Source organism: Seriola dumerili, unplaced genomic scaffold, assembly GCF_002260705.1.
Source record: "Seriola dumerili isolate Sdu_G_001 unplaced genomic scaffold, Sdu_1.0 BDQW01003009.1, whole genome shotgun sequence".
Taxonomy (NCBI): Eukaryota; Metazoa; Chordata; class Actinopteri; order Carangiformes; family Carangidae; genus Seriola; species Seriola dumerili.
The window spans coordinates 500,996-528,831 of NW_019177264.1; the positions used below are offsets into that span (position 1 = coordinate 500,996).

The following is a 27,836-nucleotide window of genomic DNA, read 5'->3' on the forward strand; positions in this document are numbered from 1 at the left end:
AGTATGTTTCGAGTTTGGGACAGTGCTGCCCAAAGGATTTATTTAATGTTCAGGGGCAAGTGACAAAATATTCAACAAAATCTCAATCTACAACTTAAAACTGACCAAATGCATCAACTCTTTTCTTGGGGAAAAAAATCTTGTGGAAAACAAAAACAAAAAAAAAGCTCAACATACACTTTAAAATGTTGTTGGAGGGTAATAATACACATGGAATTATTTATTTATGCGTCATCTTTTTTTGGATTTCTTCTCATTTTTAATGAATGTTCTGCTGTCTGCATTCTGTAGGCTTGTGTTGTGTCCAGTACATTGACATAAGTATTGTACTTTGAAATTTACTTGAGTATTTGCATTTTCTGCTACTGAATACCTGTATTTATACATTTCTGAGGCAAATATACTTTTTACTCGATGCATTGTTATGGATTAAATCCGTAGATTTAACAGATCGTTGTATCTCAACCAGTTTAAACATTAAAATACTGCATGTACTCAAAAGGCACCAGTGACAGTAAACAGTACTGTAACAGTATGAAAACAGTCATTCTGCACTTTTGACACTTTACTTTCATCTGATAATAGTTGTGTAGGCTGCTTTAACAGAAGAAAATATTAAATGCAGGGCATTTAATTGCCATGGAGAATATTTTACATGGTGGTATTCCTATATGCCCTTTACTTAAGTAAAAGATCAGAGTACGTCTTCCACAAACTAAGGTTCATTCACTGCATCATAACTCCACTTTATAGCAAGGAATGGTTTTATTATTGACTTTTATCGATCAGTTTGATTGATTGTACATGATCACAATAATCAGCACGTCTGTGTGGTACTCAGAACATTTACATAAGTAAAAGTATAGCAGTAACAGCCTAGAAAAAACAGTAGTAGAGAGTAAAAGTAGAAATCCTTTGTTCAAAACGTTACTGAAGTAAATTTGCATAAGTATTAGTGTTAAATAGGTTTTAAGTAACAAAAGTAAAAGTACTCATTCTGCAGAATTACCCATTTCAGAATATATTACTATTATTATATTATAACTAATGCATTAATGTGTAAGCATCATTATGTTGCAGCTGGTAAAGGTGGGGCTGCTTTAGATACTGCTGGGAAGTTTAACCTTTAACATTACATTAAATTTTATTAGTTGATTATATTTTGTTTAGTACAATGGAATTAGAAGTACCTCCAAATTGTAATTAATTTAAAAAATATGTTGCATTAAATCAGGTCATAATGTTTGAAGTCAACAGAGTGTGGGCTAAAATAATTTTAAAACCGTTTTCCCTGCTGTGTAAATTAAGGTACACACACCTCCACCTCCTCCAAATCAAGCAGGTGTCCTACCCCACCCCCCCTGTCCTGTCCAACAAGAGAGGGGGGAGGAAAAAGGGGGAAAAAAAGCTCTTTTAGCGGGGAGGAGGGACTTCAGCCCTCTCACCTTTGCAACAGATAAGCCGATCTTCAGTCTCCTCCACACTGTGGCAGCTACCTTAATCTGTTTTTAATGACCCTGCGGAGCATCCCGAGAGACTCTGCACTCTCTTCTCCCAGCTGGTTAGACGGCAGCAGTTTACAGAAGTGTGTGTGAGTGTGTGTGTGTGTGATTGGGAATATTTTAGCAACGCACGTTTCAATGCAAATTATATTTTAGCAGGAAAAGCCACTTTCTGGGACAATAATTCTCACTTTAAGCAGCAAAATACATGAAAGAAAACCAACATTTTCGAGCAAAATCTAAAACTTCTTAATTTCCCATTATGTATCTTTTACTTGCTGTTATTTTGTCATTAAAGTTGAAACGTCCCCATCTATTATTTTAACATGATCGAGCCTCTTCTCCCCGGGCTGTTTGGTTTCTCTCCTGATGAGCGTAAAACTCTGCTATTTATCCACAAACAAATGCTTTTCTTTGATAGGTTTCCCAGCAGCTCTTTGAAATAAAACAATTACCGCATTCTTTGTGCAATAATTGTCAATCATCCACATTAAATTGATAAGCTTTAAATGGACAGAATAATGGCTTAAATTGTTTTACAATGGAACAGCTAAGCAGGATGATTTGCTATTGCTGACATGCCCGCGGCTTTACCAGCTCCAAATAATGCCATAGGTTAATGCATAAATAAGCAAATCAAATCCATGCGTTACCCCAATTCAATTCATTTAATTCCTCTTTAATAAAGAAGCGGCCCCACCCCTCTGTCCCCCCCGCCATTTACCTCGGATTTGTGCGATGAATGCTATAAATGTAAATCAATCTAGATGAGAAAGAATCCCATTGAAAGAGCAGAGAAATTTCATCTGGGAAAAGGAGACAAATGTAGGAGGGGCCCGCTCATAAAAAGCAGCTGTTTCACAGTAATCTTTTTTCGTGCCCTGTCACTCACCTTGCCTTTTCACTATCTCTGCTGCTCAAAAAACTCTCCGCTATTGTATTTAGTTGCCATATCTTCTTTCCCATTACATTGCCATAGTCCATATTCGTCCAGAGAAAGAGAAGGAGAAAGAGAGAGCACAACTTGCCCGGTTTTTTTTTTCTTTTCTCGGACAATCCCCTTGTAGTTGTTGGAGTGAAAAGAGGAGTGCATGGATGTCAAATTGCCCTCAAAACACCATGAAAGATTGATTTGCAGCACTTTTCAGGGCCCTGACATTACTTGGAGGGGAGCTGAATAGGAAACCTGTGAGCCCGGGATGGAATAAAGATGTCCTCTCTGCTGGAAAAGAAGGAAAACTGCCCATTTAGCCCCAGTCCATCAAGCCCGAAAAATAGGCAAGAGAGGAAAAAACACAGAGGACTGTGACTATAGAGAAGAAAGGGGCCGTATATACTCATCTAAACGTTGTCACAATACCGAGGGGGCTCCGAACATCCATGAATATTAAACCGCTTACCTCAACAAGGGCTTGAAAAAGTGAACCACGTCAAAGCAGCTTTGCATTTTTTGCATGCGAACAATGCTGTAAAAAAAAACAAAAACACATCGAGCTTGTTTCCATTCTTGTTATTCCCGCGCTAACTCCTCTCTCTCTCTCTCTCTCTCTCTCTCTNTTTTTGCATGCGAACAATGCTGTAAAAAAAAACAAAAACACATCGAGCTTGTTTCCATTCTTGTTATTCCCGCGCTAACTCCTCTCTCTCTCTCTCTCTCTCTCTCTCTCACACACACACACACACACAAAAATTAATATTACCACAGCATGAATACGAAATGCCTGAGAAAAAAATAAGCGAGCAGCTCCCAGACTCAATGACCCACTTCTGTGGACACAACTCATCACTTCAACTGAACCTGCAGTGCTTTTTTTTAAATTCTAGTTTTAGTTTTTATGTCTGTTGCATTATTTCTTAGTTGGTGCACATGTGTAAACAGAGTACAGTTAGACTACATATTCACATGGGCCACAAAGTGCAGCATATTTGCACTATAATCTATTTTTTCTACGCTCATAGACTTTTAAACACTTTACACTTTCTGTTTCGCAGGTTTTCGATCTTAAAAAAAATATTGTAAAATATGTTTATTGTCATTTGACTACCCAGCATGCGTTTGCAGCTTTGCAAAAAAAAATTTGCATTAAATTCGATTCCGGCAAGTGACTCAAATAAAGTTTTGGCCCCCTTCTCCCCCGACCCCCCTCCCCTCTCTCTGCTGTGTGTTTTAATGTCTCTGCTGGTGTGTTGCGGTGCAGCAGGCAGGTCCACACGGTGAGGGGTGTGTCATTAATAAGTAATTAGACAGGGGTCACAGCAGCCACTTATATAAAGAGACCCTCTGAGCCAGGCAAGGCAGCTTTACGCACAGACAGTTTGGCGCAGAGGGACGGACTGAGGAGCAGCTCTGTGGGTCCACTCCTCATTCTTCCTCTTTTTCATCGCTCTATATTTGCAGCTGCACCGCTGTTAATCATCCTCAGGGTTTTCGTCCTTTCTTTCTTTCTTTTTTATTTGTTGGTGTTGTTGTTGTTGTTGTTGTTGTTTTCTGCAACATGGGCTCAGTGCTACCCGCAGACGCTTTGGCTCTCAAATCGGGATTTAAATGTCCGAGCCGCTCGCTGTCGGACGTGATCACCTCGGACATCCTGCACAGCTTCCTGTACGGCAGGTGGAGGAACGTGCTGGGCGAACACCTGGCGGAGGAGCGGCAGAGCGGCGGCAGCAGCGGCAGCCCCAAGACCGCCTTCACCGCCGAGGTGCTGGCTCAGTCCTTCGCTGGAGGTAAGGCTCACCTGCTGCTTTATTGTGGGACGATTTCATTTTGACTGTTTCATCCTGCTGTTGGAGGTTTTTTTTATTGTGGCCTATATGATCGATTTTGAAGTGTTTTATTCAAGCCGGTGTGTATAAAATGAGCCTTTTATAGCTTCTTTATGGGAATAAAAAAAGTTATTTTAATAGCTTTAATAAAATAAATATATGTTTTATAAATAATGTGCTTACACTAGATCTCATGCGATTCCCTACAAACTTTTACTACATTTTTTCAGCGTGACAGCTATATTTGAGCAGTTTTTCCAATGATATCCTCACACATAATTTGGATCTCCTGTCAGAGAAACCAAACATTCATTTGACAAAGTTTGCCTGACTCACTTGTTGCTGTTTTTTGCACTTTCCCTCATTTCTTTTTTTTTTCTTTTTTGTTGCTGCTGTTATTTCGAGCCATTTAACGCGTTAACCCTCGCGGAGCTTCAGGACCTCGCGTTTAGAGGCTTGTTATGCGTGTAACTGCCGCTGATTGAAAGACGCGGGGCATTAAATTCATTTGGTTAACTTTGTGCTTGACCTGGGAAAGTTTCCACTTAAACCTCGAAGAGAGAAAGGTTTCTTTTCTTCGAGATGTCCCGGGTTTTTATCCCGCATTCATCAATCTCCGGACAGTCTCTTTTCCTCTCTTGGCAGCTATGGGGCTCCGGAGCTTTTCTCTTTCTCTCTCCTTAAAAGATTTGCTGTTCCTCGCATAATGCACCGTGAAGGCTAAATCTAATGCTATTCATTGCATGTCAACCATTTAATCGCCTTTCCATTTTTTTGTTGCAGAAATTCCTCAGTCTTTTAAACAAGTCCTCGTTTCATTCAGCGCAAATTTATTGCTACAAAGTTCTTAAAAGGATAATGAATTTGGAATTAGCCGTTTCTTTTCCAGTAAACTTTAATGAATATCACATCTGAAGCATGACAAATTGTTGGACCCTGGGCAATAGAGGACCATTTAACCCCTATTCAGCCTGGCTTTTTCGCAGCCTCAAATAAAAAAAAAATCTTTGATTTTGACATTAAAGAATCGCACGATCTTTTTTTTTCTTTTCTTTTTCCCCCTTTTCTGATGCGGATAAAAATGCTTTCCAAGGGGGTTTCTCTGCACAACAAAAACGTTCAATTCATCCAGATAATCGAATTAAACGGAGGATAAGGTGTAGCTTAATATTTCGTGACTAAAATAAGATTCAGTCCATTTGCTGCTTTCAGGACTCCTCCAGCCATCGTGCTTCATCAGAGACTTTGGCATCCACTCACGCTGCTGAACAACTCACAACATTTGGTCTCTGCTTTATCCAAATTATATTATGTGCAGTTTTACTCATGCACACACAAAAAAAACAGTTTTCAGATATTATGTCTGTGTTTCTAACATCATAAATTGCGCAGGCCCTCTCAATATTCCAGTTTCCATTTTCTCACGTTTCCTGCTTTATCTTTGCAGAGGTGCAGAAGCTGTCCAGCCTGGTGCTGCCCAGCGAAGTGATCATCGCCCAAAGCTCGATCCCCGGAGAAGGTCTGGGCATCTTCTCCAAGACCTGGATCAAAGCGGGAACCGAGATGGGCCCTTTCACGGGGAGAGTCCTGTCCCCTGAACACGTGGACCTGCTCAAGAACAACAACCTCATGTGGGAGGTGAGCTGACACTTGACAAGTCTGTGATGATATGACTTCATTTACGCAGCCTGCGAGGAAAAGGCCTGAGAGCTGTGAAGACGCCCGAGTGTTTTATAACTTAATTTATTATTATTTTTTATCTCTTATTAAACCGGTTTTCCTTGTGCGCTCAGGTGTTCAATGAAGACGGCACGGTGCGTTATTTCATCGATGCCAGTCAGGAGGATCAGCGCAGCTGGATGACCTACATAAAGTGCGCCCGGAATGAGCAGGAGCAAAATCTGGAGGTGGTGCAGATCGGCAGCAGCATCTTCTACAAGGCAGTGGAGGTGAGAGAAACTCAGGACAGAGCTCGCTAAATGAATACTTTGTAACTGAGCGTAAAGATGGACTGGGCCTTCGGTGGCTCTTGGGGAATTTATTTGAGGCCAGCAAGAATGTAAATGGCCTTTAGAACAGCGCCACCTGCTGGTCGGACGGAGGAATGAATAGGTTATGCGAGTCGTAATTTGGTGATGGTGATTGTCAGGTTGCAGCAGCGAAGTTGAATTAACTGACCTTTGCCCTCTTTTCTTCCTCCCTCAGACCATCCCACCAGACCAGGAGCTGCTTGTCTGGTACGGAAACACCCACAACACATTCCTGGGAATCCCCGGAGTTCCTGGAACAGATGAGGAGCACCAGAAGAAAAGCAGGAATGGTGAGTTTACGGATCAATATTAGTGGTCATTTTTTAAACAGTGTAAAAGTTTTGGTTACTTTTAAAATAATAATAAAAAAAAACATAGTGTAAACCTCAGGGCAGCAGCAACCATTTGATTCAAACTGAAACTGAGAAGGCTTTAAATCATCTCCCTCTTCTTTGTCTCCTCTTCCAGATGACTCCCACTCATGTGACGGCACTTCCTCGTGCTCCCCCTCCTCCTCCTCCTCCTCCTCCTCCTCCTCCTCCACCTCCTCCACCACCGCCGGCCGCATGCGCTGCGTCATCTGCCACCGCGGCTTCAACTCCCGCAGCAACCTGCGCTCCCACATGCGCATCCACACCTTGGACAAGCCCTTTGTGTGCCGCTTCTGCAACCGCCGCTTTAGCCAGTCGTCCACGCTGCGTAACCACGTGCGCCTGCACACCGGCGAGCGGCCCTACAAGTGCCACGTCTGTCAGAGCGCCTACTCGCAGCTGGCGGGCCTCAGGGCGCACCAGAAGAGCGCACGGCACAAGCCGGTGGCGCCCGGCGCTGACGTCGGCTCACAGGTGTCCCCTCCTCCCCCACAGATGACGGCCATGCCTCACCAGCACCAGATGCCAATGGTTCACCACATCCCCACCATGGTGCTATGATGACAGAAACACTGGAGGGACAGTCAGGCAGAACAACGATGCACTTTAGGTTAGAGCTGTAGTGGAGAAGTACAGGGGGCTCCTGATCAGACAAGGGAACAAATGAGTTGATGTGACAGTAGAGCATCTCACACAGAACATTTAAACTGCCTTATTTGTATTGATTGTTTCTTTGGCTATCACGTGACAAAACCCCAGCAGAAGGATGTTTTAATGTTTGTATTTTGGAAGCTGAAATATACTGAAAAAACACCTCTGTCCAGATTTTACTAATAATTTGTAATCAGTGCTTCTCTGTGTAATCTCAAGAACTCAACACGTGTCAAATGTCACGGCAAACCAGAGACGAGACAGATATGTACTACGTTTTTACACCATTTCATCACATCCTCACCAGCTCAGGTGAAAAGAACCTTCGGTCAGAGATTTGTAGAGTCAGTAGAAACTATGAGGGACGTGGCTACCAGTGTACATCGTTGCAGCTGCATTGTTCCACACTGTAAACTGAGAAATGTCACTTTAACCTTGTACAGACTGTATTCTTTGGAGAACTGTGTAATTGTAAAATTGTATTGTATGCTAATGTACATGTTGAATGTAAATACATTTGTGCTCTCTTCTATTCTAATTAAATGATATGATATGATATTACAATCAGTATGATTTTCAATTTGTGAGAATGAATCCCTTTTTCACAATTTTTTATTATTATTCTATTGTTTATGTGCGGCTCAGAGAAACAACTTTAACCAGTTCTCTTTATAGAGTAAAATACAGACCAAATACCAGGTTTTAAGGGTTTGAGTTCTGAAGGGTTTTGCTCATAGAAGATGCCAAAATGTAGTGAAAGTCTAGTAACATTCATGAAGCATTTGTGCAACTGTTTTGAAAATCATTTGAAGGTTCCTTGTTTTTGTAAAGATCGTATCACTGTGAGTTCTGAGTGGTGAAATCCAGAGAGAATGTTTTATTGGTGATGCTTGTACTCAGGAGTGATAAATCTAAATCTCCATTTTCTAAACTTAGTATCCTGTTCAGCGTCTCAGTGGTTGGAGACCCAGTATATCAGTCAAAGCAAATGGCAGGGTAAAAACACTGGGTAGGTAAACAGCACACTGGATCCTGGGTTTGAACCTGTCAGCGTGGGTGGAGTTTGGAGAGTCTATGTGGAGGTTGCTTGTTCCCACTGATTTCCTCTGGTTGCTCTGGTTTCCAGTCCGAGTGCAATGTCAGAAGGTGCTTAGCGAAGGTGCATTAAGTGCATGGGAGACTCTGTCTATGTGTGTCAGCCCTGCACATGGACAAATCAGTGAATGGGCCAGGTGGGCCCAGGCCCACTGGCCAAATGGGTGAGAGGGGCCCCTGGACCAGAGCCTCTGTTTGAAGTGACTGTTAACGTTTCTCTTTGGGAAGTCAATCAAACAACAATAAAGATACGCAAATTGAGACAAACCAACTGAGAGTGACAAAACGACAGAGATAAAAACACAGCAAAGAAATAAAACAACCAAAAAGTGACAGAAAACAAGTAAGAGTGACAAAACATACACAAAAAGACACAAAATTACTAAGAGTTACAAACTGTCCACAAAGAAATGCAAAATGACCCCAAAGAGGCAAAACAACCATGAAGACGCCTCTTTGAATCTGTGGCTCCCCACTTATGGTGGGGGTTGGGGTGTGATTAAATACCTCATAATTCTACATTGTTTCCTAATTGATGAAGCAGTTTTCTGTCTTGAGTTGGTCAGGTAATTTGACTCCTGCGGTTATTTTTACAACCACATGGTGGCGCCAGATACTCAGGAAAATAGTCTCACAAGAGAAAAATAAGCCTCTCTTGGTGAGGGTGTAAAGATGCATTCATGCCACAGACAATTAGATGATCTCAACTAAAATTTATTTCATTCATTGGATTAGTATTTTACCATAATATTCGTACATACGGTACAGGTGTAAGTCACCTCTGAGCCACTGCTGCAATTGTCAGCTGTCAGACATTATCCAGCTTCCCAACAAGGAGTTTTCAGACAAGTCATCATTATAACAACTGCAGAGCAACACAGACCGACATGCTGGATGTGGACAGATGAAGGCCATCTTTTCTGTTCATTCTGCTGAGAGGAATTAAGGAAGATTCGGACTGGATGGTGTTTCACCACCAGAGACTGTCCACACTTTCTGCCCTGCAGAGTGAGGAAAACAAGACAGTTTAACCATCAAAACATACATAGATCATTATTTCAAAATGGTATATTTGACACACTGAGGAGCACCTTTACACTGGTACAGACATCCTGCTGCCGTCCTGTCCTTTTTAGAGGAGCAACAGCAAGATGCTATCCAGTCAGCGGCATGACGCAGTGCTGTAGGGAAACAGATGGGAATTATTGTTTTACCTGTTTGTATTGTCAGCCAAGGTGCTGCCAAGTCTGTTCTGCTGAGATAACGATGGGGCAGGTAATCTGATCCTACCCCTATCAGGTTAAACACGCTCTGTTTTACACACCATCCTACAATGCATTTTCATGTTTTAAGACTTCATTAGAATTAGTTTCTAAACAAGTTGAAAAGAATAAAGTTGTCTATGGGAAAACGGATGTCATAGTTCACCTAGTTTATAAAGCCTGTTTGCTACGAAACTGTTTTTAAAAACTTATTATAATTTTGTCTTCTCTAAAAAAAAGTTTTAATAGCTTACTTACCAGAGAATATTCGTCACAGCATCGCTCCAATTTAATTGTTTTGTTTATAAGTTTGTCTTGAAGTCTAGCTCTGCTGCTCTCATGCAGTCATGGTTATGATGTGTGTGCGCTCACACCACAAGCCAATGACACAGCGTTTTACACACCGCAGCCTTTAATAGTCCACTGACTGATGCTCACTGGGGTGTCAGTTGCCACTTCATGGGCATGAAAACAGTGAACATTATGCAAATGGGATAATTCTACTGACAGTATCTAAGATCAGATCAGAGTATAATGATGAGGGATCCTTTTATTCTGCATTTGGTTATAACAACTGCAATAAAAGTTATTAGTCAGTTTTTGAGAGAAAATATTTAATTAGAGAAATGATAACATTAGTCTTTATGTATATATAATAACCTCTTCTTAATCTGCAGTCTTTACCATGTCAACATACACCTGAAAGTTGAAATGAAAATGTAATAAACAAATTTAACAAATAAGTGAAGATTGTATTGGGGAGAGTTTCCATCTTTGGTGACAAATAGTCTTTGCTGTAGTGCTTTCTTTTTTTCCCTCTGTTTTGTCCGAAAATGACTTTGCAAACATTATCAGAATTATCATCATTGTCGAGGTGAGAAAAGGAAATCAGAGGAAAAACGTAGATTTAAAAAAATTATAAATAGATAATAAAGTAGTTAAAATTCGCCCCACCTTAACCAGCTGCAACATTACAGTGATGTATATATAAAATATATATAAATATATTGATACAAATATGTATGGACTTTAAGTACTCAAGAAGAGAATGCAGGACTTACTTGTAACAGAGTAAGTTATTTCTCCACTGGCATACTGCTACTTTTATTTAATTAAAAAAATGGTGTGTTTTATAAAGTGTCTCAAAATTATCATAATCCGCCTCATTCAAAAGAAGAAGAGGAAAAAAATAAAAAGACAGGAAACATAAATATGAAATCAGAAAAGGACTTCAACCTTGTGATGCTTTTTTAATAACGACAAAACAACTTGTAGCCGTTACCTGAGATGATTAACTGGTAATGAAGAAAAAACATCACCTTCTAAATGCCGGATAGATTGAGTTGGTCTTGCTGTGCCGATGCTTCTGGTATCTATTAGTAGAGTCTCGTCGGCTCGCCGCTACCGGAGGATTGTTGTCATTTCGCTGTGGCTAGCCTTAAGCGCTAGCTAGCCACTTGATTTTCTCCTCCAAAATACTTTGATCCAGCAGGTGGGTCTCAGTTTATGTCAACAACTTTGTACTGAGCCAAGCTCATTTACTCATTCAGCGAAACCGCTGATATATGAAAGTAGCCACTTGTCGTCAATATTAAATCGTCAGACGCAGCTAAAAGTTGAAAACAAACGCCAGCTAACGGCTAGCTTAACGTTAGCTTGATAGACATCTCTGGCTAGCTTAGCTGTAAACTAACTAATTTCGATCAGCAAACACACACAGACATCTGCTCGTTATCAGATTTTTATTTATTGTTGTAATATTTTTTAGGTCAGCACGAAGGCTGTACAGTTTGCTATCAGTGTAAACACAGTTACTTGTCATTAGTTTTTACGTTCGGCGACAAAAATGTCCATGTAAGGTCATCTTCACACGGCGGTTTGGTTCAGGAAAAGAAGAGCGGAGTGAATGTACTCACAGCTAGATAAGACTATTGGTCAATTTTATATAAAGTTTGTATTAAATTCTCAATGTTACACGGTTGTTTCAGGTTGTAGTTGAGGAAATGCCACGCTATAACATGGCTCTGTTCCAGCAGCGACTCTGCAGGATTTATCTCTCTAAGAAACATGGAGAAGCTTTAAGTTCAGTGTCAGTGCACTGACATGCCAAGCAACATATTGAAGGTATTTATAATGGGGTGCACAGCTCAGTGGTGTCTGTCCACCAGTAGGGTAAACTCTCAGTCTCAGATTGTGGAGGTGGGGCCTCAGGTTATTTATGGATGCACAGATCCAGAGTAACAAAATTTACTGACTTCATATTCACTGCCTTAAAATTTACAGTATATGATATCTTATAATATTTTAATGTCCTAATGGAGATGGATTGAGCTTCAAAAAACTAAATTAAAAAAAAGACTACACTCAAGTATTTTCTTAATGTGAAACCAATGTTTAACTTTCTGTCTGTCTAACGTAGCACTGCAACGATTAGTTAATGAATTGATTGCTTGATCAGAAAATTTATCATATATATATATATATATATATATATATATATATATAGATATGTAGGTTGTTGTTTTTCAAGCAAAATTGCCAAAATTTCTCTGATTCCAGTTTTGCATTTGTGAGAATTTGCTCGTTTTGCTTTATGTGATAGCAATAGTGGGTTTTGGACTGTTGGTTGACAAAAGAAGATATCTGAAGACAACATTTTGGACTTCAGGAAACTCAAATTTTTCACAATTTTCTGACATTTTGTAGACTAAATCATAACAGTTATTTGAGCAAAAAATCAGCTGATTGATAAGTACTGACACTAGTCATAACTTGGAGCCGTTTATGAGATGATCTGTGTCTTTGTTTGTGGTGAAAATGTTTTGATCCCTTACTAAATGGTGGCACCCAGTTGGTCAGTTACTACAAACACGTGTTGTGCATCCATGTTTTGTCAAAATCCCAAGAAAATGTGTGTAAAATACTGCACAAAATACCTAGAAAATTTCCATTTGATGAAATGATGCAGTCATAGAAATCTTTGACCCTTGGGCCACATCATATAGCTCCAGGGAGAAGTTGGAGTCTATAGAATGAGATGATTTGTGCAATTTCAAGCTACCTAAGGGGAAACAGTATGTTCAAGGGTTTCTTTTGCTTTCATATAACATCACGTGTACATGTTGTGTGTGTGGGTGTGTTTTCCACAGGATGTTATTATGGAGTGTGGCCCAATTCTGCCAGACAGCCTGGTGTTGGAGATCTTCCTGCGTCTGCCCCATGATGCTGTGCTAAGAGCTGGTCTGACTTGCAGACAGTGGCTGGCTGTCTCCAGAGATGAGTTCCTGTGGAGGGAGCTGTTCTACAGCTACTACCGCATCCCCCGCTCTGTACCCCGACACCCTGGTAAATATTCAGACCCATATGTTTCACAGGGGAATTAACAGGTTACAATTATTTATCACAAAAACACATTTGGGTGAAATTTTAACCTTTTTCAATCTACCTCTATGCAGCGGCTGTGTCGTGGCACAGAGAGTTCAAGCGTCTGTTTGACTGTATCCCGTGTGTGGAGGTTCAGACGCTGAGAGAGCACAGCGACCAAGTCCTCCACCTGGCTTTTTCTCACAGGGGTCACAGGTTCTCCTCCTGCTCCAAAGACTGCACTGTTAAGGTAGGGATTAAAGTATCACTGATGTTACTTTCATCCTGGATCTTATTTACTTACTTTCTTCCAGCATGACAAGTGATTGTGTTCAGTATCTGGTTACTTACTAACTGTAGGGCTTTTCTTTTCACTGGTTAGATTGTCCTGCCCTAAAGTACACAATTCAGAGCAAAGCAAGCTACAACAGGTGAATGTAAAAATAGATTAAAAGATTAAATTTCAACACAGTGCCACCTTTAGTGCAGATGATCTGATATATAGTTAATAGCTATGATTAATTAACAATATTTCAGTTTCACAGTGTTCCAGTTAGAATAGTCCCTTTTGATGTCATGTGTGTTGCTCACACACTTTATTTACTCAACCGGATCAGTTCCACCAGTGAACAGGAGACATGCACAGGATGAGATAACACTATACTGTTTAGTTTTCAGATTATTTCCTAGTCGGATCTGATAAGTGTGCAAACCACCAGCAGCATCATTGACTCATCTATTTCCAAACCTGTCTTCTCCCTTCTTGTAAGCAGCTATGGGACACGGAGCGGCCAGATGGTAATATCTCATTGGTGCACAGCTCCAGCATGCGGCAGTTCAACTGGGGCTACACCCAGTTCTCTCAGTTCAATGCAGACGACAGCCTGCTGCTCGTGTCTGGTGTTTACCTGGGCCCACACCACTCCTCCTCTGGGGAAATTGCTGTCATCAGTCTGGGTAGGAACCAAAACCTGTTTTCTTTCACTTTGTTTGCTGAAAACATGCTCTTAAATGGTTCCAATGTGTTGAATGATTGATTAAAAAATGCTTTCAGCTTCATTAGATTATATAGGCAAGTTAACTGAAAACAGTGTGGTCTTAGTTTGTTTATTACATTTAAAAGCAGCTGTAGACTGGCCAGAAACTGATCCGACAAAAAGCAGAGCCGTCTGTAGTGAAGCACGGATACAGCTCTGTTTCATTTTACTGTTGCTATCTCTCTCACTCTCACCATTCTGCACACCGTCACAGAAAATTACACACTGTTGTCACGGGTGAGGAACAAGCCGTACGATGTGTTTGGCTGCTGGCTGAATGAGACCCACCTGATCTCTGGGAACCTGCACTGGATTGGCAACATGACCTCCTGCTCTGTGCTCTGGCTCAATAAAGCCTTCCAGGTGAGACCCGCCGCAGCAGCTACTGCTTATCAGTCAGTCGAAATCTGTCTACAGACATAGCATCTACAGGAAGAGCTTTACACATGAAGAAATTACAGCAATAAATATTATCACACATCACACCCCCCTCACATCTTCTCTCCTCCTCACTCTTTTCTTTTCTGCAACAGGATATTGAATCAGAGAACGTCAACGTGGTCAAGCGCCTTTTCAAGATCCAGAACATCAATGCCAGCACCATCCGCACAGTGATGGTGGCCCACTGTCGTCGTCATGACAACCCGGACTTGGTGCTGGACTATGAGGCTCAGTCTCAGGCTCAAAGGCAGAAAGGGCAGCAACGGCAGCACCAGCCCCTCCTCTTTGACCTGGGAACCTCCGGCAGTGAGGAGGAAGACGAGGAAGAGGAAGAGGAAGGAGAGTGTCAGAGGCAAGCGAGGTGTCAAGGCCCCTCAACTGCCCGCCTCTCCCAGTCCACCATCTCACCCCTGGAGCAAGTCATACAGGTGAGCTAGGTGTGACACTCTCAGGCATTTTGTTCCATTTTTTTTAAGGAAAAACTGTTCTTCATTCTGCCTCGTTTTCTCTTTCCTTCATCATCGTTGTCAGAGTTGTAAAAATCTAAGCCTAAGGGATCTGGAGATCGAGACCCAGGTGGCCCAGATGATGGGCAGAGCCCACACGAAAGCACCTGACTCCAGCCTCATTGAGCCCTCTGAGCCTGTGGAAGGAGAGGACAAAACGTACTTACTCTTCACTACCGGCAGCCTTACATACTCCCCTCATCAGATAGGTATGATTGTTTCCAAGCTGTGGGGATGAAACTAGATCTTACAGATATGATGCAAATACAGTTTAACACATTTATGAAAGTGTGTGTTGGAAAAATCAGACACAGTGCTGTCAGACATCTCTCATTTGGTAGTTGCTCTTCCTTTTCAGGTATTAAGCTGATCAAACCCGACCAGATGACGACTTCTGGTCCCGTCCTTGGCGAAGAGCGGAGTTCAGATGAGTTTTTTGATTCCCTTGACCACGTCATTGATATCCATGGACACATTATCGGTATGGGGCTGTCTCCAGACCACAGGTAATTAAATGAAAACACATGATATTGATAATTAATGTGGAAAATACACTTTATGGCCACATATTTACAACCCTGCCCACATAATCTTGTGGTTTATTGCTGTTTTTTCACACTTTATTTAATTCCATTTGCTACAGCACACAATGATATTTTAGACATTTATCTTCGAACTCGGTGGCAACAGTTTGGGGAAGTCCCTTTCAACATTTCACTGTGACAGTTGCCTCGTGCACAAAGCCAGGTCCATAAAGAAATCGTTTTCCGAGTTTGCCCTAGAAAAACTTTGTCCTCAACCTCATGCCAGCCAGGCCTTATCATCCAACATCAGAGCTCGACCTCACTAATGAGTGGCAATGGGAAATCCCTGCAACCAAGCCTTCACAATAGAGTAGAGACAGCAGCACAATAATGCCCATGACCTTGGACAAGATGTTCATTTATCACATTTGAATCTAATGTATGCATGTCCACATATTTTGCCCATGTAATGCAGCATCACACTATATTTTCCAAACCTAAAAAGTCTTGTAAAGAGATCTTGACACTTGTTTAGTGCAAAAATAAACCCAGCATATATCTGTGTTTGTGTGGCCATGCAGCATCATGCAGCATCTTTGCAGATTAGAAATGTCTTTACAACTCTGACTTCACGCCTTTCCTTTCATCGATCAGGTACCTTTATGTCAACAGCCGGGCTTGGCCAGCTGGATGTGTGATCTCTGACCCCATGTTTCCACCTCCCATTGCTGAGGAGATAGACCTGCATGTCATCGATCTGAAGAGTCTGAGGGAGGAGAGAAGGAGTCTGCGTGCTCACCGAGCCTTTACACCTAACGACGAGTGCTTCTTTATCTTCCTCGACGTCAGCAGAGACTTTGTTGCCAGGTGCGTGATTGATTGTATACTTTAACTCTCAGATGCAGCTTTCACACATTCAACACACACATTCATTTGCCTGTATTTGGCTATGAGGTGATCATATAAATAGGGAAATGATACTGATATGGTGAGAAACTATTTGACTGCTCATGTTGTAGTAAAATTCTCATATGACACCTCTTATTTTAAGCAACAGAGGACTTTAGCAGTTTTGATGTGGGTCTGTGAATTGTCACACAGTTTAAAATGATTTTAAACTGTAGCTTGTGTAAATGACAAAGACTGCCATCATCACTGTAAACAAATTTACAGAATTAACATATAGAATATATCTGGGAAGCACACACACGTAGAGGATGTGAGTGAGGAGATACAGTTGGAATATCAAATATTTATTTTTATTTAGGGAATTTCCAAGGCTGTTGAGTCCCATAAGAACTGATGACCAAAATAAAAACCGGCTGTTGTATGAAGGTTGAAAGCTTTAGAAAGAAAAATCCTTAATAAATACGGCTTCTTGAGAGCATAATAACTAACAATTTATTGAGTAGGAGTTTAGAGGATCTGTAGCCTTTGTAATCACAGGTTTACAATATATTACAATATTACAATAAGTATTACATTTGGAAAATTACTTACTAAAGAACTATCAAACTGTCCATCTACAAAATGAATTTCAGTTTTGTTGTTACAGATGTATATTAAGCAATTTTTTGCAGAATCCTTTATCTCTGTCTGAATTGATGTAGCACTTTTTCTGCTGGGTGTCATCGTTTAACTACTGCAAGTCATATAATCATGGTCTAGAGGCAATAAAAAATACAAATCTGGCTTTGGTTTGATAATATTGCCTATTGGTGTTGACTTTATCAGCTGTGATGGTTCTTTTTAGTGGCTTTAAAGCCAGTAATGTTTAGAGCTGAAATGAAGCAATGAATTGATTAGTTAGAGAAAATTAAACTGCAGCAGTTTGCGTTGATTAATAGTTTTATGCAAAAAATTTTAAAAAATCACTTGTTCAAGCTTCATATGGTTTTAGGGGATTTGCTGCCTTTCCTTGTCTTATGGGAAAGTAAAGGAAATATTTGGTTTTGATTCTGTTGATCTGACAAATCAAGCAACCTGAAGACATGAGATTGGGTTCTGGAAACTTATGATGGTTTTTTTTTTTTTTTTTCGGTTCTCTGGATTAACCTGTTACCAGACGGCCGCATTTTTGTGCACAGCTCCAAAAATGATAATAAGCCCAAGCATAATTTACTCAAATTAAAAAGCTTACTGTTCTTTAACCGTTGTTTAAAAATGGTAGAAATGTAAGTTTTTTTGCCTTGCTAACTTTTTTAGGCATGAAAAGGGGCTTTTAGTAGTTGCCTTTTGTGTGAAAAACACTTAGGAGCCATGGCCATAAGTCTGAACCAATTCTGCGCTTTGAGACAATCAGGAGACTTAGGGCTTTCAAACAATGTATAATTTGTCAAGCTTGTGCGAATCTGGTAGAAGACCAGAACACCTAAAGTAGTGCAACCAAGGCCAAAGCATCCCACGGGTGGGACCGCCTATTTTAAAGGTCAATCGATATTGAAAGTAATCTTCTGTTGTAGCCCTGGTAATGACAGACAGCAACACATCCTTTGGCAGCAGTGTTGAAAGGATTTCACTGTGAAGGCTTTACTGACTTATGCCTCCACTCTCCTACCTGCAGTGGAGCTGAAGACAAGCACGGCTACATCTGGGACCGTCACTACAACATCTGTCTGGCACGCCTGGCACACGACGACGTGGTGAACTCAGTCGCGTTCAGCCCTGCTGACCAGGAACTGCTGCTGTCCGCCAGCGATGACTCTACCATTAAGGTGTGGCGTTCACCACGCATGGTCCGCCTAGCGCAGGCCCCCGCCCGTCCACCGAGGCCCCGTGGCCTCCTGTCGTCCTGGCTGAGCCGCAACAAGAACTCCACGTCTGCAAACAGTGTGAATGGAAAACCATGAGTCAGGTTGGAAAACACTGAGTGGGAGGGAGCGGGGAGAGGAAAGTTTGATCTTTTTCCTCTGTGGTGGGAATATATATGCACTCCATATATATGTACAGTGTGGTCAGTGGTCTTGCTGGAGCTCATGGCTTTGTGATCTACAGCAGTGCTCGGTGTCTTCAGCTGAAAGGCGAAGAGATGTGATGCAACTCAGGGTTAGACACAAGGGAGCGCCGTTGCGCCAACAAAGGACAGACTCTGTGTTGCTGTTGTAATGAAATGTTACCACAGATAGAGATATTGTGGTGCTGCACAAGACAGATGTTCAAACCTGGTTGGTTTTTGTCTGTTTTTATCTGTAACATTGTGTCTGAACAGGTCTGACACAGGACTCCTGGACCTGAGGTGTAAATGTCCTGCAGAGATGGCACTTATCATCACGGCTGTCATGTCCTGCTTATTAGAGACAAAGTGCTGTATCTGGAAATTATTTCAGATATTTTTTTTTCGTTATTAATGGATATATCCATTTGATGTCTTGAGTATAAACACCCTATAAACCCAGTTTTCAAAGAATTATAAAAACCATTTAAAACCAAAAGGGAAAAAGAGATTGAGCTGCATTACTGCAGTCTGCCTTGGTTTTTAATGATGTCCCATCCTATTGTTTTTGTACCCCAGAAATGATCGATCACTGTTCTATTAAACGTAGAATTATTGAATAATTTAACCTAGAAGATTTGTTGAGGAACAGTTAGCGTGAAGCATGACTGCGAAAGAAAATTGTTGTTTGTGTAGCGAATTATTATTAGGGCCTATATTATGTAGAAATGTATTTAAATACTGTCATTCATTAGTAGCACAAACTGACACCCTTTAATTTTGTGATGAGACTGTTTGACACATGAGGATGAATCTCAGAAATTGATGCCTCCTGGACTTTTTTTTCATTAAAAAATGTATTTTCTTTCCTCATAATTACATGTGACAGGCATGTGTTTTGTTTCCAAGAAGAACTTTCCTGCTCCATGCCCAAAATTTCAATATAGTGTACAGAGTACATGGATGTATGGGCAACTTGCAACTTGTCTTTCTGAAACAGCCACAACTATATACAGTTATCGCGGTCATTTTAATTATCCAATTGGCCCTGTGTTTGAGGTCATCTACTCAAAACTAAATTATGATTTACCACATCACTGTTACCACCATCCTCCAAAATTTGTTAAGAGACGTCTTATATTCTATTAAGTAGTGTGCACATTAGAACAAGCAATGTTACATAACTTATTTATATATATCCCCTTTAGGATACTTACTCTGGGAAATAATTATTATATTAACATGGCACTAATTTAATTGTTAAATTTACTAACATTTTTAAAATATTGATATCATATTCAATGAAATATTCATTAAATTGGCAGTTTTATTAAAGCTGTAAATCTGTAAAAACAGATTGTAGTCCTGAAAGTCCTGAAATGTTTGTGTGTACATGGGTTATCCCTTGACTTCCCGTCATACTGGTAGTCCTTATCAAGGTTGTTATTACTTTTAGCGCTCAAATAAAAGCAAAACAAAAACTAACATAACAAATTAACCTTGAGACTTTTTTTTTCAGTTGCCGTTAAACCAGCACAAGATTCAGGTACTTAACCTCATAGATATTTATGTTTCCATGGAGATTCCCTGCTGTAGGAGGTTTTCCTGTAACTGATTAAAACCCTTTAAATAAGAAATTTGCATGTCCAGTTTTCAAAGAAATCTCTGTGAATTCAACGGCTGAATCAATCTACTCAATCAGCTGACTCTTGCCAACAGTATTGTCCTTGTTTTGAAATGTGTGTAATAAGTCACAGTCTCTCTCCTTGGTTCCCTTTGAATGTTATTTTTACTATAGTTCCATCTTTTTGATCATGTTAACTTCCCACCTTAAATAAAAAGCATGCCCTGAAAGGCCGCAAGTCTCAAAAAGTGTCAGATTAAAATCCTTTTTTCCAAAAAGCGTTGGTTTCTGTGCAGTTTTTTGATGAAAGATTTTGGACAGAGAGATCGTGTAACAGATGTCTTTTGATCTTGTTGAGGCCCAAATTAGAAAGCGACAAAAAGCACCTTTGAGTCCATTCATAGGCATAACGAAGCCACTGAACAATATGGCCCTTTCACAATGACACAATGATGCAGGAAGCCTGTTTTGCATATCGTAGGGACTACTGTAACTGCTTCAGGCTTCTTACAGTAAACAAAGTTCATACAGTATTGTAGATGATGGTGATTAATAGCAATCAAAGTCTTACTGAGACTTAACAATTCTTCTTATCTCTTGCAATAAAGCATGGGACAATCTAGTCCAAGTAGTTCAGGGGTGCCAGACTTTGAAAGCTTGTCTTCTAAACTATGCCAGCTGCTTTGTGAGGCTCTATTTAAACAAAGAGGTACTTTGAGCTGATACTAGCATGACAACATGTTCACATGAAGGTAGAATTTTTTTTTTACCATGTTTTACCATCTTAATTTAGCTTGTTAGCATCTAATATTTGCTCATTAGCATAGTACAGTTAATGATGATGGGAATGTCCTTACTGTAGTTTAGCAGGTATTGGTCATAAACCAAAGTAGGGCTGCAGCTATTGATTATTTTCATGTCAATTAATCGACGGATTCTTTTCTTGATAAACTGTTTGGTCTCTAAAATGCGGGAAAATAGTGCAAAATGCCTAAAATGACTCAAATGATTAATTATCAAAATAGTTGCAGATTATTTTACTGTCTATCGACTAATTGAGTAATCAACAAATCAATGTACCTCTAAACCAAAGTGTTGGACCAACAGAAATTTGGACTTAATGAGTAAAATGTAAGGGATTGTCAAAATGACATTAATGTCATGACTTCGTGTGCTGAGGAGTACCAGGAGATGTGACAGAAAGCTATAAAAAAATATAGTATGTGTACCTTGAATTTTGACTTTTTTGGATCAAAATCCCAACTGTTATTAAATGGGTTTTTTGGGGGACAGAGACCATGTAGACTTATTCAGTTATGTTATCAAAATGGCCACAGGTCACATGAGAGAGGAGCTTTTGTAAAGAAATAAATAACCACTGTGTTTAAACAGAAACTGAAAACTGCACTATTCAGAATTTTAATGTTAGGAATTTTCCATTGGTCTGGTTTGGTTGACTTCAACTGTATCTTGATGATAGGGTTTAGCTGAGCTAGATCATCAGTTCATGCAAGACGTGTTTGTGGTTCTGTTGCGTCATTGAGGTTTGAGCCAGAAAGTTGACCTTTTATTTTTCTTGAAAAATACTCTAGTGAGAATTTGGTGATACCGTCATCCTGCAAAATGAACTTGCAGCTGCAAAGTGAGAAGTTTTTATAATAATTATGAACATGGTGGGTTAAACTATTAAATCTGGAGGCTTTGTTAAAAAATTATACTGAAATGAAGATTGGTATTCATGTAGGTTACTGGAGAGCACTCATCTATTGTTTCTAAGCAGATTAAACCCTTTCCTGCAGATTCAACCAACTCATATACATTGCGTGAATAATTTGATTGATAATGTGTCCATGTTTTTGAAAGAAGCAATTCAGTGCTGGCTGTGCTTTCAATATCATCCTCCAGAAACTTCAGGTGACATTCTACAGCAAGTAGTATGGTTAAATTCAAACATATTAATTGAAGGGAAATCAATATTTTGGAAAAATGTTTCTGATCATGGTGTTTGGTTTATAAATGACATTGTGTGACAAGATGGGAAACTTAAGAAGCATACCCAGTTCATTGAAGTGTATGGAAAGATATGTTCCTCTATTTCATATAATTTGATTTCTGCTTTAGGAAAAGATACTACCGATACCCATACTGTCCTAGTAAAGTTAACATATAAAACAATAGTAGACACAGTTATGAGATTCTTTCTATTAAAAATAATTTGCAATTTTTTGCCCACAAAGAAAATGATAAAGATTTGGGGTATTGCCGAGACAGATGAGTGTTGTTTTTGTTTTACTGAATAGGAGTCAGCAGTATATTTGTTTTGGTAATGTCATTTGTCAGCCTTTTGGAGGGAAGTTCAAAAGATGTGCAATGCAATGAAGCTGTGTTTTCCACTGGACTTCTTCTCAGTTATGTTAAGTGATGTTACACAGAAAAATAATTGTTATTAATTTGATTATTTTGTTTGGTAAACATTTATTTTCAAAGCTGGTGACGTGGATTCCTTGAATATTAATCAATTTAATTTAATTTTTTAAAAGTTACTTTATTTTTGAAGGATATATTGCAAAAACGAATGATGATTTTAAGAAACACAGAAAAATGGGAAAGGTTTATTGATGTAGAAGGCTGGTTGTGATTGTGTCAAGAAAATTTTATTTTGTTACTTTTTTTTGTGTTTTTTTGGAAATCAAATTATTTTTGAAATGTATTATGCAATGCAAAATTTGATTTATTTTGCCTTTGTTTTGTTTGGTTTCTTATTTGGTACAGCAGTGTTACAGCAACAACAACCTCTCTTTGAATGTGGAGAAGACAGAAGAGATGGCAGTCGACTTCAGGAAAGATTGCAGCGTGCACACCCCACTGACCATCAACGGCACTGCTGTAGAAAAAGTCAACAGTACTAAGTTCTTGGGGTGCACATCGCTGATGACCTGGCCTGGTCCATCAACACCACAGCCCTCACCAAAAAAGCCCAGCAGCACCTCTACTTCCTGCAGAAACCTAAAAAAGCAAATTCCCCCTCATCCATCATGAACACTTTCTACAGAGGAACCATCGAAAGCATCCTGACACACAGCATCACCATCTGGTACAGGAACTGAAGTCCCTGCAAAGAATAATGAGAGTGGCAGAGAAGAGCTCAGGTGTCTTCTCTCCCCTCAGTGGCAAACATCTACACAGGAAGGCCACTGACAAACTGTCTGACCCCTACCACCACTCCCAACACCTCTTTGCACTCTTGCCATCTGGAAGGAGGCTCCAGAGCATCCGTGCAAGGTCCATGAGACTATGCAATAGCTTTTTTCCACAAGCCATGAGGACTATGACCTCCCTGAAAATGCTACCCCCCATCCCTGCCTTCAACACCATGTGACCATGTGACATGCACATAACATGCACCAGCACTCTAGGTGTCCACTTGACTTAATGCTGCTCTCTTTACATTTTTTCTGTAATGTTTTTATGCCATGCGTGTATTGTGTCCTGTGTATTAGGCGCCTTTTGTTGTTTTTAAATGTGACCTGCAGTCTGATTTCTGTTGTTATAATATATTGTATTTCACTTCCATCTATGTTGAAGTGTATATTATGGTAGTGACAAATAAAGTTAATTCTGATTTTGATTCTAATAAGAAATTGGTGAGAAAATAATATATAAATGTGTAGAATTTTTGTTTTAATAAAGTTGCATTTTACTATGAGTATTTCATATACCTTATAAACTATCTTCAAATATACAGAGTATGTATATTTGTCATTATGATATATCCTCTTATAGGTGACACATATGTCATAGTAAGGCATAAAATTGTCTAAAAACGTCATAGTATAGTAAGACATAAAATCGTCATGGAATATTAAGGTATAAAGACGTCATAGTATGGTAAGGCCTTAAGTGTAAGAAAAAAACGACATAGTATACTATGGCAAAAAACGTGAAAAAATGACATACGATGATAAGGTATAAAAACATCAAAAAACGTCATAATATAGTAAGATATGAAGAAGTCATTGTATAGTAAGGCCTTAAAATTAAAAAAAACTACAGAGTATACTATGGCAAAAAAAAGTGAAAAAAGAACAAAGTATAGTATTGCAAAAAAGTGAAAAAACAACATAATAAGGCATAAAAACATCAAAAATTATCATGTTATACTAATATATGAAGACATCAAAGTACAGTAAAAGTAAAAAAAAACACAGTATACTATGGCAAAAAAAATGAAAAAAACGACATAGTATAGTATGAAAAAAAGTGAAAAAACGACATAGTATAATAACGCTTAAAAACATCAAAAAATATAATATTATAGTTAGATATGAAGACTTCATAGTATAGTAAGGACTGAAAAGTAAAAAAAACTACAGAGTAAACCATGGCAAAAAAAGTGAAAAAACGACATAGTATACTATGGCAAAAAAGTGAAAATACGACATAGTATAATAAAGCATAAAAACATAAAAAAACGTATGAAGACGTCATAGTATAGAAAGTCCTTAAAAATGAAAAAAAAGAACACAGTATAGTATGGCAAAAAAAGTGAAAAAGCGACAAAGTATAGTATGGCAAAAAAGTGAAAAAGCGACAAAGTATAGTATGGCAAAAAAGTGAAAAAGCGACAAAGTATAGTATGGCAAAAAAGTGAAAAAGCGACAAAGTATAGTATGGCAAAAAAGTGAAAAAGCGACAAAGTATAGTATGGCAAAAAAGTGAAAAAGCGACAAAGTATAGTATGGCAAAAAAGTGAAAAAGCGACAAAGTATAGTATGGCAAAAAAGTGAAAAAGCGACAAAGTATAGTATGGCAAAAAAGTGAAAAAGCGACAAAGTATAGTATGGCAAAAAAGTGAAAAAGCGACAAAGTATAGTATGGCAAAAAAGTGAAAAAGCGACAAAGTATAGTATGGCAAAAAAGTGAAAAAGCGACAAAGTATAGTATGGCAAAAAAGTGAAAAAGCGACAAAGTATAGTATGGCAAAAAAGTGAAAAAGCGACAAAGTATAGTATGGCAAAAAAGTGAAAAAGCGACAAAGTATAGTATGGCAAAAAAGTGAAAAAGCGACAAAGTATAGTATGGCAAAAAAGTGAAAAAGCGACAAAGTATAGTATGGCAAAAAAGTGAAAAAGCGACAAAGTATAGTATGGCAAAAAAGTGAAAAAGCGACAAAGTATAGTATGGCAAAAAAGTGAAAAAAACTAGAGAGTATATTATGGCAAAAAAAGTAAAAAACCTCATAGTATAGCAAGATATGAAAACGTCACAGTCCAGTAAGGCCTGAAAAGTAAAAAAAAATACAGAGTATACCATGGCGAAAAAGTGAAAAAACGACATAGTATACTACGGCAAAAAAGTGAAAAAGCGACAAAGTATAGTATGGCAAAAAAAGGAAAAAACCTCATAGTATAGCAAGATATGAAAACGTCACCGTCCAGTAAGGCCTGAAAAGTAAAAAAAAATACAGAGTATACCATGGCGAAAAAGTGAAAAAACGACATAGTATACTACGGCAAAAAAGTGAAAAAGCGACAAAGTATAGTATGGCAAAAAAAGGAAAAAACCTCATAGTATAGCAAGATATGAAAACGTCACCGTCCAGTAAGGCCTGAAAAGTAAAAAAAAATACAGAGTATACCATGGCGAAAAAGTGAAAAAACGACATAGTATACTACGGCAAAAAAGTGAAAAAGCGACAAAGTATAGTATGGCAAAAAAAGGAAAAAACCTCATAGTATAGCAAGATATGAAAACGTCACCGTCCAGTAAGGCCTGAAAAGTAAAAAAAAATACAGAGTATACCATGGCGAAAAAGTGAAAAAACGACATAGTATACTACGGCAAAAAAGTGAAAAAGCGACAAAGTATAGTATGGCAAAAAAAGGAAAAAACCTCATAGTATAGCAAGATATGAAAACGTCACCGTCCAGTAAGGCCTGAAAAGTAAAAAAAAACTACCGAGTATACCATGTCAAAAAAAGTGAAAAAAAACGACATAGTATACTACGGCAAAAAAGTGAAAAAGTGACATAGTATAATAAAGCATAAAAACATAAAAAAACATCAGATATGAAGATGTCATAGTATAGCAAGTCCTTAAAAGTGAAAAAAAACAACACAGTATAGTATGGCAAAAAGAGTGAAAAAGCGACATAGTATAGTATGGCAAAAAAGTGAAAAAAACTAGAGAGTATATTATGGCAAAAAAAGTGAAAAAACGTCATAGTATAGTAAGATATGAAGACATCATAGTCCAGTAAGGCCTGAAAAGTGAAAAAAACTACAGAGTAAACCATGGCAAAAAAGTGAAAAAACGACATAGTATACTATGGCAAAAAAGTGAAAAAACGACATAGTATAATAAAGCATAAAAACATAAAAAAACGTCAGATATGAAGACGTCATAGTATAGCAAGTCCTTAAAAGTGAAAAAAACAACACAGTATAGTAAGGCAAAAAGTGAAAAAGCGACAAAATATAGTATGGCAAAAAAGTGAAAAAAAATAGAGAGTATATTATGGCAAAAAAAGTGAAAAAACGTCATAGTATAGTAAGATATGAAGACGTCATAGTCCAGTAAGGTCTGAAAAGTAAAAAAAACTACAGAGTAAACGATGGCAAAAAAAGTGAAAAAACGACATAGTATACTATGGCAAAAAAGTGAAAATACGACATAGTATAATAAAGCATAAAAACATAAAAAAAACGTCAGATATGAAGACGTCATAGTATAATGGCAAAAAAAGTGAAAAAACGACATAGTATACTATGGCAAAAAAGTGAAAATACGACATAGTATAATAAAGCATAAAAACATAAAAAAAACGTCAGATATGAAGACGTCATAGTATAGCAAGTCCTTAAAAGTGAAAAAAACAACAAAGTATAGTAAGGCAAAAAAAGTGATAAAGCGACACAGTATAGTATGGCAAAAAAGTGAAAAAAACTAGAGAGTATATTATGGCAAAAAAAGTGAAAAAACGTCATAGTATAGTAAGATATGAAGACATCATAGTCCAGTAAGGCCTGAAAAGTAAAGAAAACTACAGAGTATACCATGGCAAAAAAAGTGAAAAAACGACATAGTATAATAAAGCATAAAAACATAAAAAAATGTCAGATATGAAGACGTCATAGTATAGCAAGTCCTTAAAAGTGAAAAAAACAACAAAGTATAGTATGGCAAAAAAAGTGAAAAGGCGACAAAGAATAGTATGGCAAAAAAGTCAAAAAAATTACATAGTATAATAAGGCATAAAAACATCAAAAAACATCATATTATAATAAGATATGAAGATGTCATAGTAGAGCAAGGCCTTAAAAGTGATAAAAACAACACAGTATACTATGGCAAAAAAAGTGAAAAGACAACATAGTATACTATGGCAAAAAAGTGAAAAAATGACATAGTATAATAAAGCATAAAAACATAAAAAAAACGTCAGATATGAATACGTCATAGTATAGCAAGTCCTTAAAAGTGAAAAAAACAACACAGTATAGTGTGGCAAAAAAAGTGAAAAAGCGACATAGTATAGTATGGCAAAAAAAGTGAAAAAAAATAGAGAGTATATTATAGCTAAAAAAGTGAAAAAACGTCATAGTATAGTAAGATATGAAGACGTCATAGTCCAGTAAGGCCTGAAAAGTAAAGAAAACTACAGAGTATACCATGGCAAAAAAAGTGAAAAACGACATAGTATACTGTCTGTGAATGTTCTCATTCGTCCAGGTC

The 27,836-nt window shown here is 38.6% G+C and overlaps 2 protein-coding genes and 1 long non-coding RNA gene across 4 annotated transcripts; 2 read left to right on the plus strand and 1 right to left on the minus strand.

The window, feature by feature from the left end:
* The first annotated feature begins 3,997 nt into the window (after nucleotides 1-3,997).
* On the plus strand, nucleotides 3,998-7,227 carry prdm12 (PR/SET domain 12). The gene is made up of 5 exons (XM_022769482.1): nucleotides 3,998-4,226; nucleotides 5,713-5,903; nucleotides 6,059-6,214; nucleotides 6,471-6,585; nucleotides 6,764-7,227. Exons 1-5 carry the CDS (start codon nucleotides 3,998-4,000, stop codon nucleotides 7,225-7,227), a joined length of 1,155 nt encoding a protein of 384 aa, XP_022625203.1.
* A 1,021-nt stretch (nucleotides 7,228-8,248) lies between these two features.
* On the minus strand, nucleotides 8,249-10,045 carry LOC111239572. The gene is made up of 3 exons (XR_002665874.1): nucleotides 9,933-10,045; nucleotides 9,504-9,593; nucleotides 8,249-9,413 (listed from the first exon to the last, which is right to left on the minus strand). It is a non-coding gene; the product is annotated as an uncharacterized LOC111239572 (long non-coding RNA).
* Nucleotides 10,046-11,069: 1,024 nt separating this feature from the next.
* Nucleotides 11,070-20,357, plus strand: fbxw5 (F-box and WD repeat domain containing 5). Of its 2 annotated transcripts, none has more exons than XM_022769480.1 (10): nucleotides 11,070-11,166; nucleotides 12,824-13,019; nucleotides 13,130-13,287; nucleotides 13,811-13,994; nucleotides 14,289-14,437; nucleotides 14,608-14,943; nucleotides 15,047-15,230; nucleotides 15,380-15,527; nucleotides 16,200-16,412; nucleotides 18,109-20,357. In XM_022769480.1, exons 2-10 carry the CDS (start codon nucleotides 12,833-12,835, stop codon nucleotides 18,392-18,394), a joined length of 1,845 nt encoding a protein of 614 aa, XP_022625201.1. In that variant the 5' UTR covers nucleotides 11,070-11,166; nucleotides 12,824-12,832; the 3' UTR covers nucleotides 18,395-20,357. The 2 variants fall into 2 exon arrangements, with proteins under 2 accessions (XP_022625201.1, XP_022625200.1); XM_022769479.1 differs by lacking the exon at nucleotides 11,070-11,166 and adding an exon at nucleotides 11,640-11,798.
* Nucleotides 20,358-27,836: the final 7,479 nt, after the last annotated feature.

Excerpts from the sequence above, each read along its gene's own strand:
- prdm12 (XM_022769482.1), top strand. The coding sequence starts at position 3,998 with ATGGGCTCAGTGCTACCCGCAGACGCTTTGGCTCTCAAATCGGGATTT. Across the intron at positions 4,227-5,712 it reads GGCTCAGTCCTTCGCTGGAG|AGGTGCAGAAGCTGTCCAGC; the intron begins GTAAGGCTCACC and ends TTATCTTTGCAG. Across the intron at positions 5,904-6,058 it reads ACAACAACCTCATGTGGGAG|GTGTTCAATGAAGACGGCAC; the intron begins GTGAGCTGACAC and ends TTGTGCGCTCAG.
- fbxw5 (XM_022769479.1), top strand. The coding sequence starts at position 11,778 with ATGCCAAGCAACATATTGAAG. Across the intron at positions 11,799-12,823 it reads TGCCAAGCAACATATTGAAG|GATGTTATTATGGAGTGTGG; the intron begins GTATTTATAATG and ends TGTTTTCCACAG. Across the intron at positions 16,413-18,108 it reads AGCAGAGACTTTGTTGCCAG|TGGAGCTGAAGACAAGCACG; the intron begins GTGCGTGATTGA and ends TCCTACCTGCAG.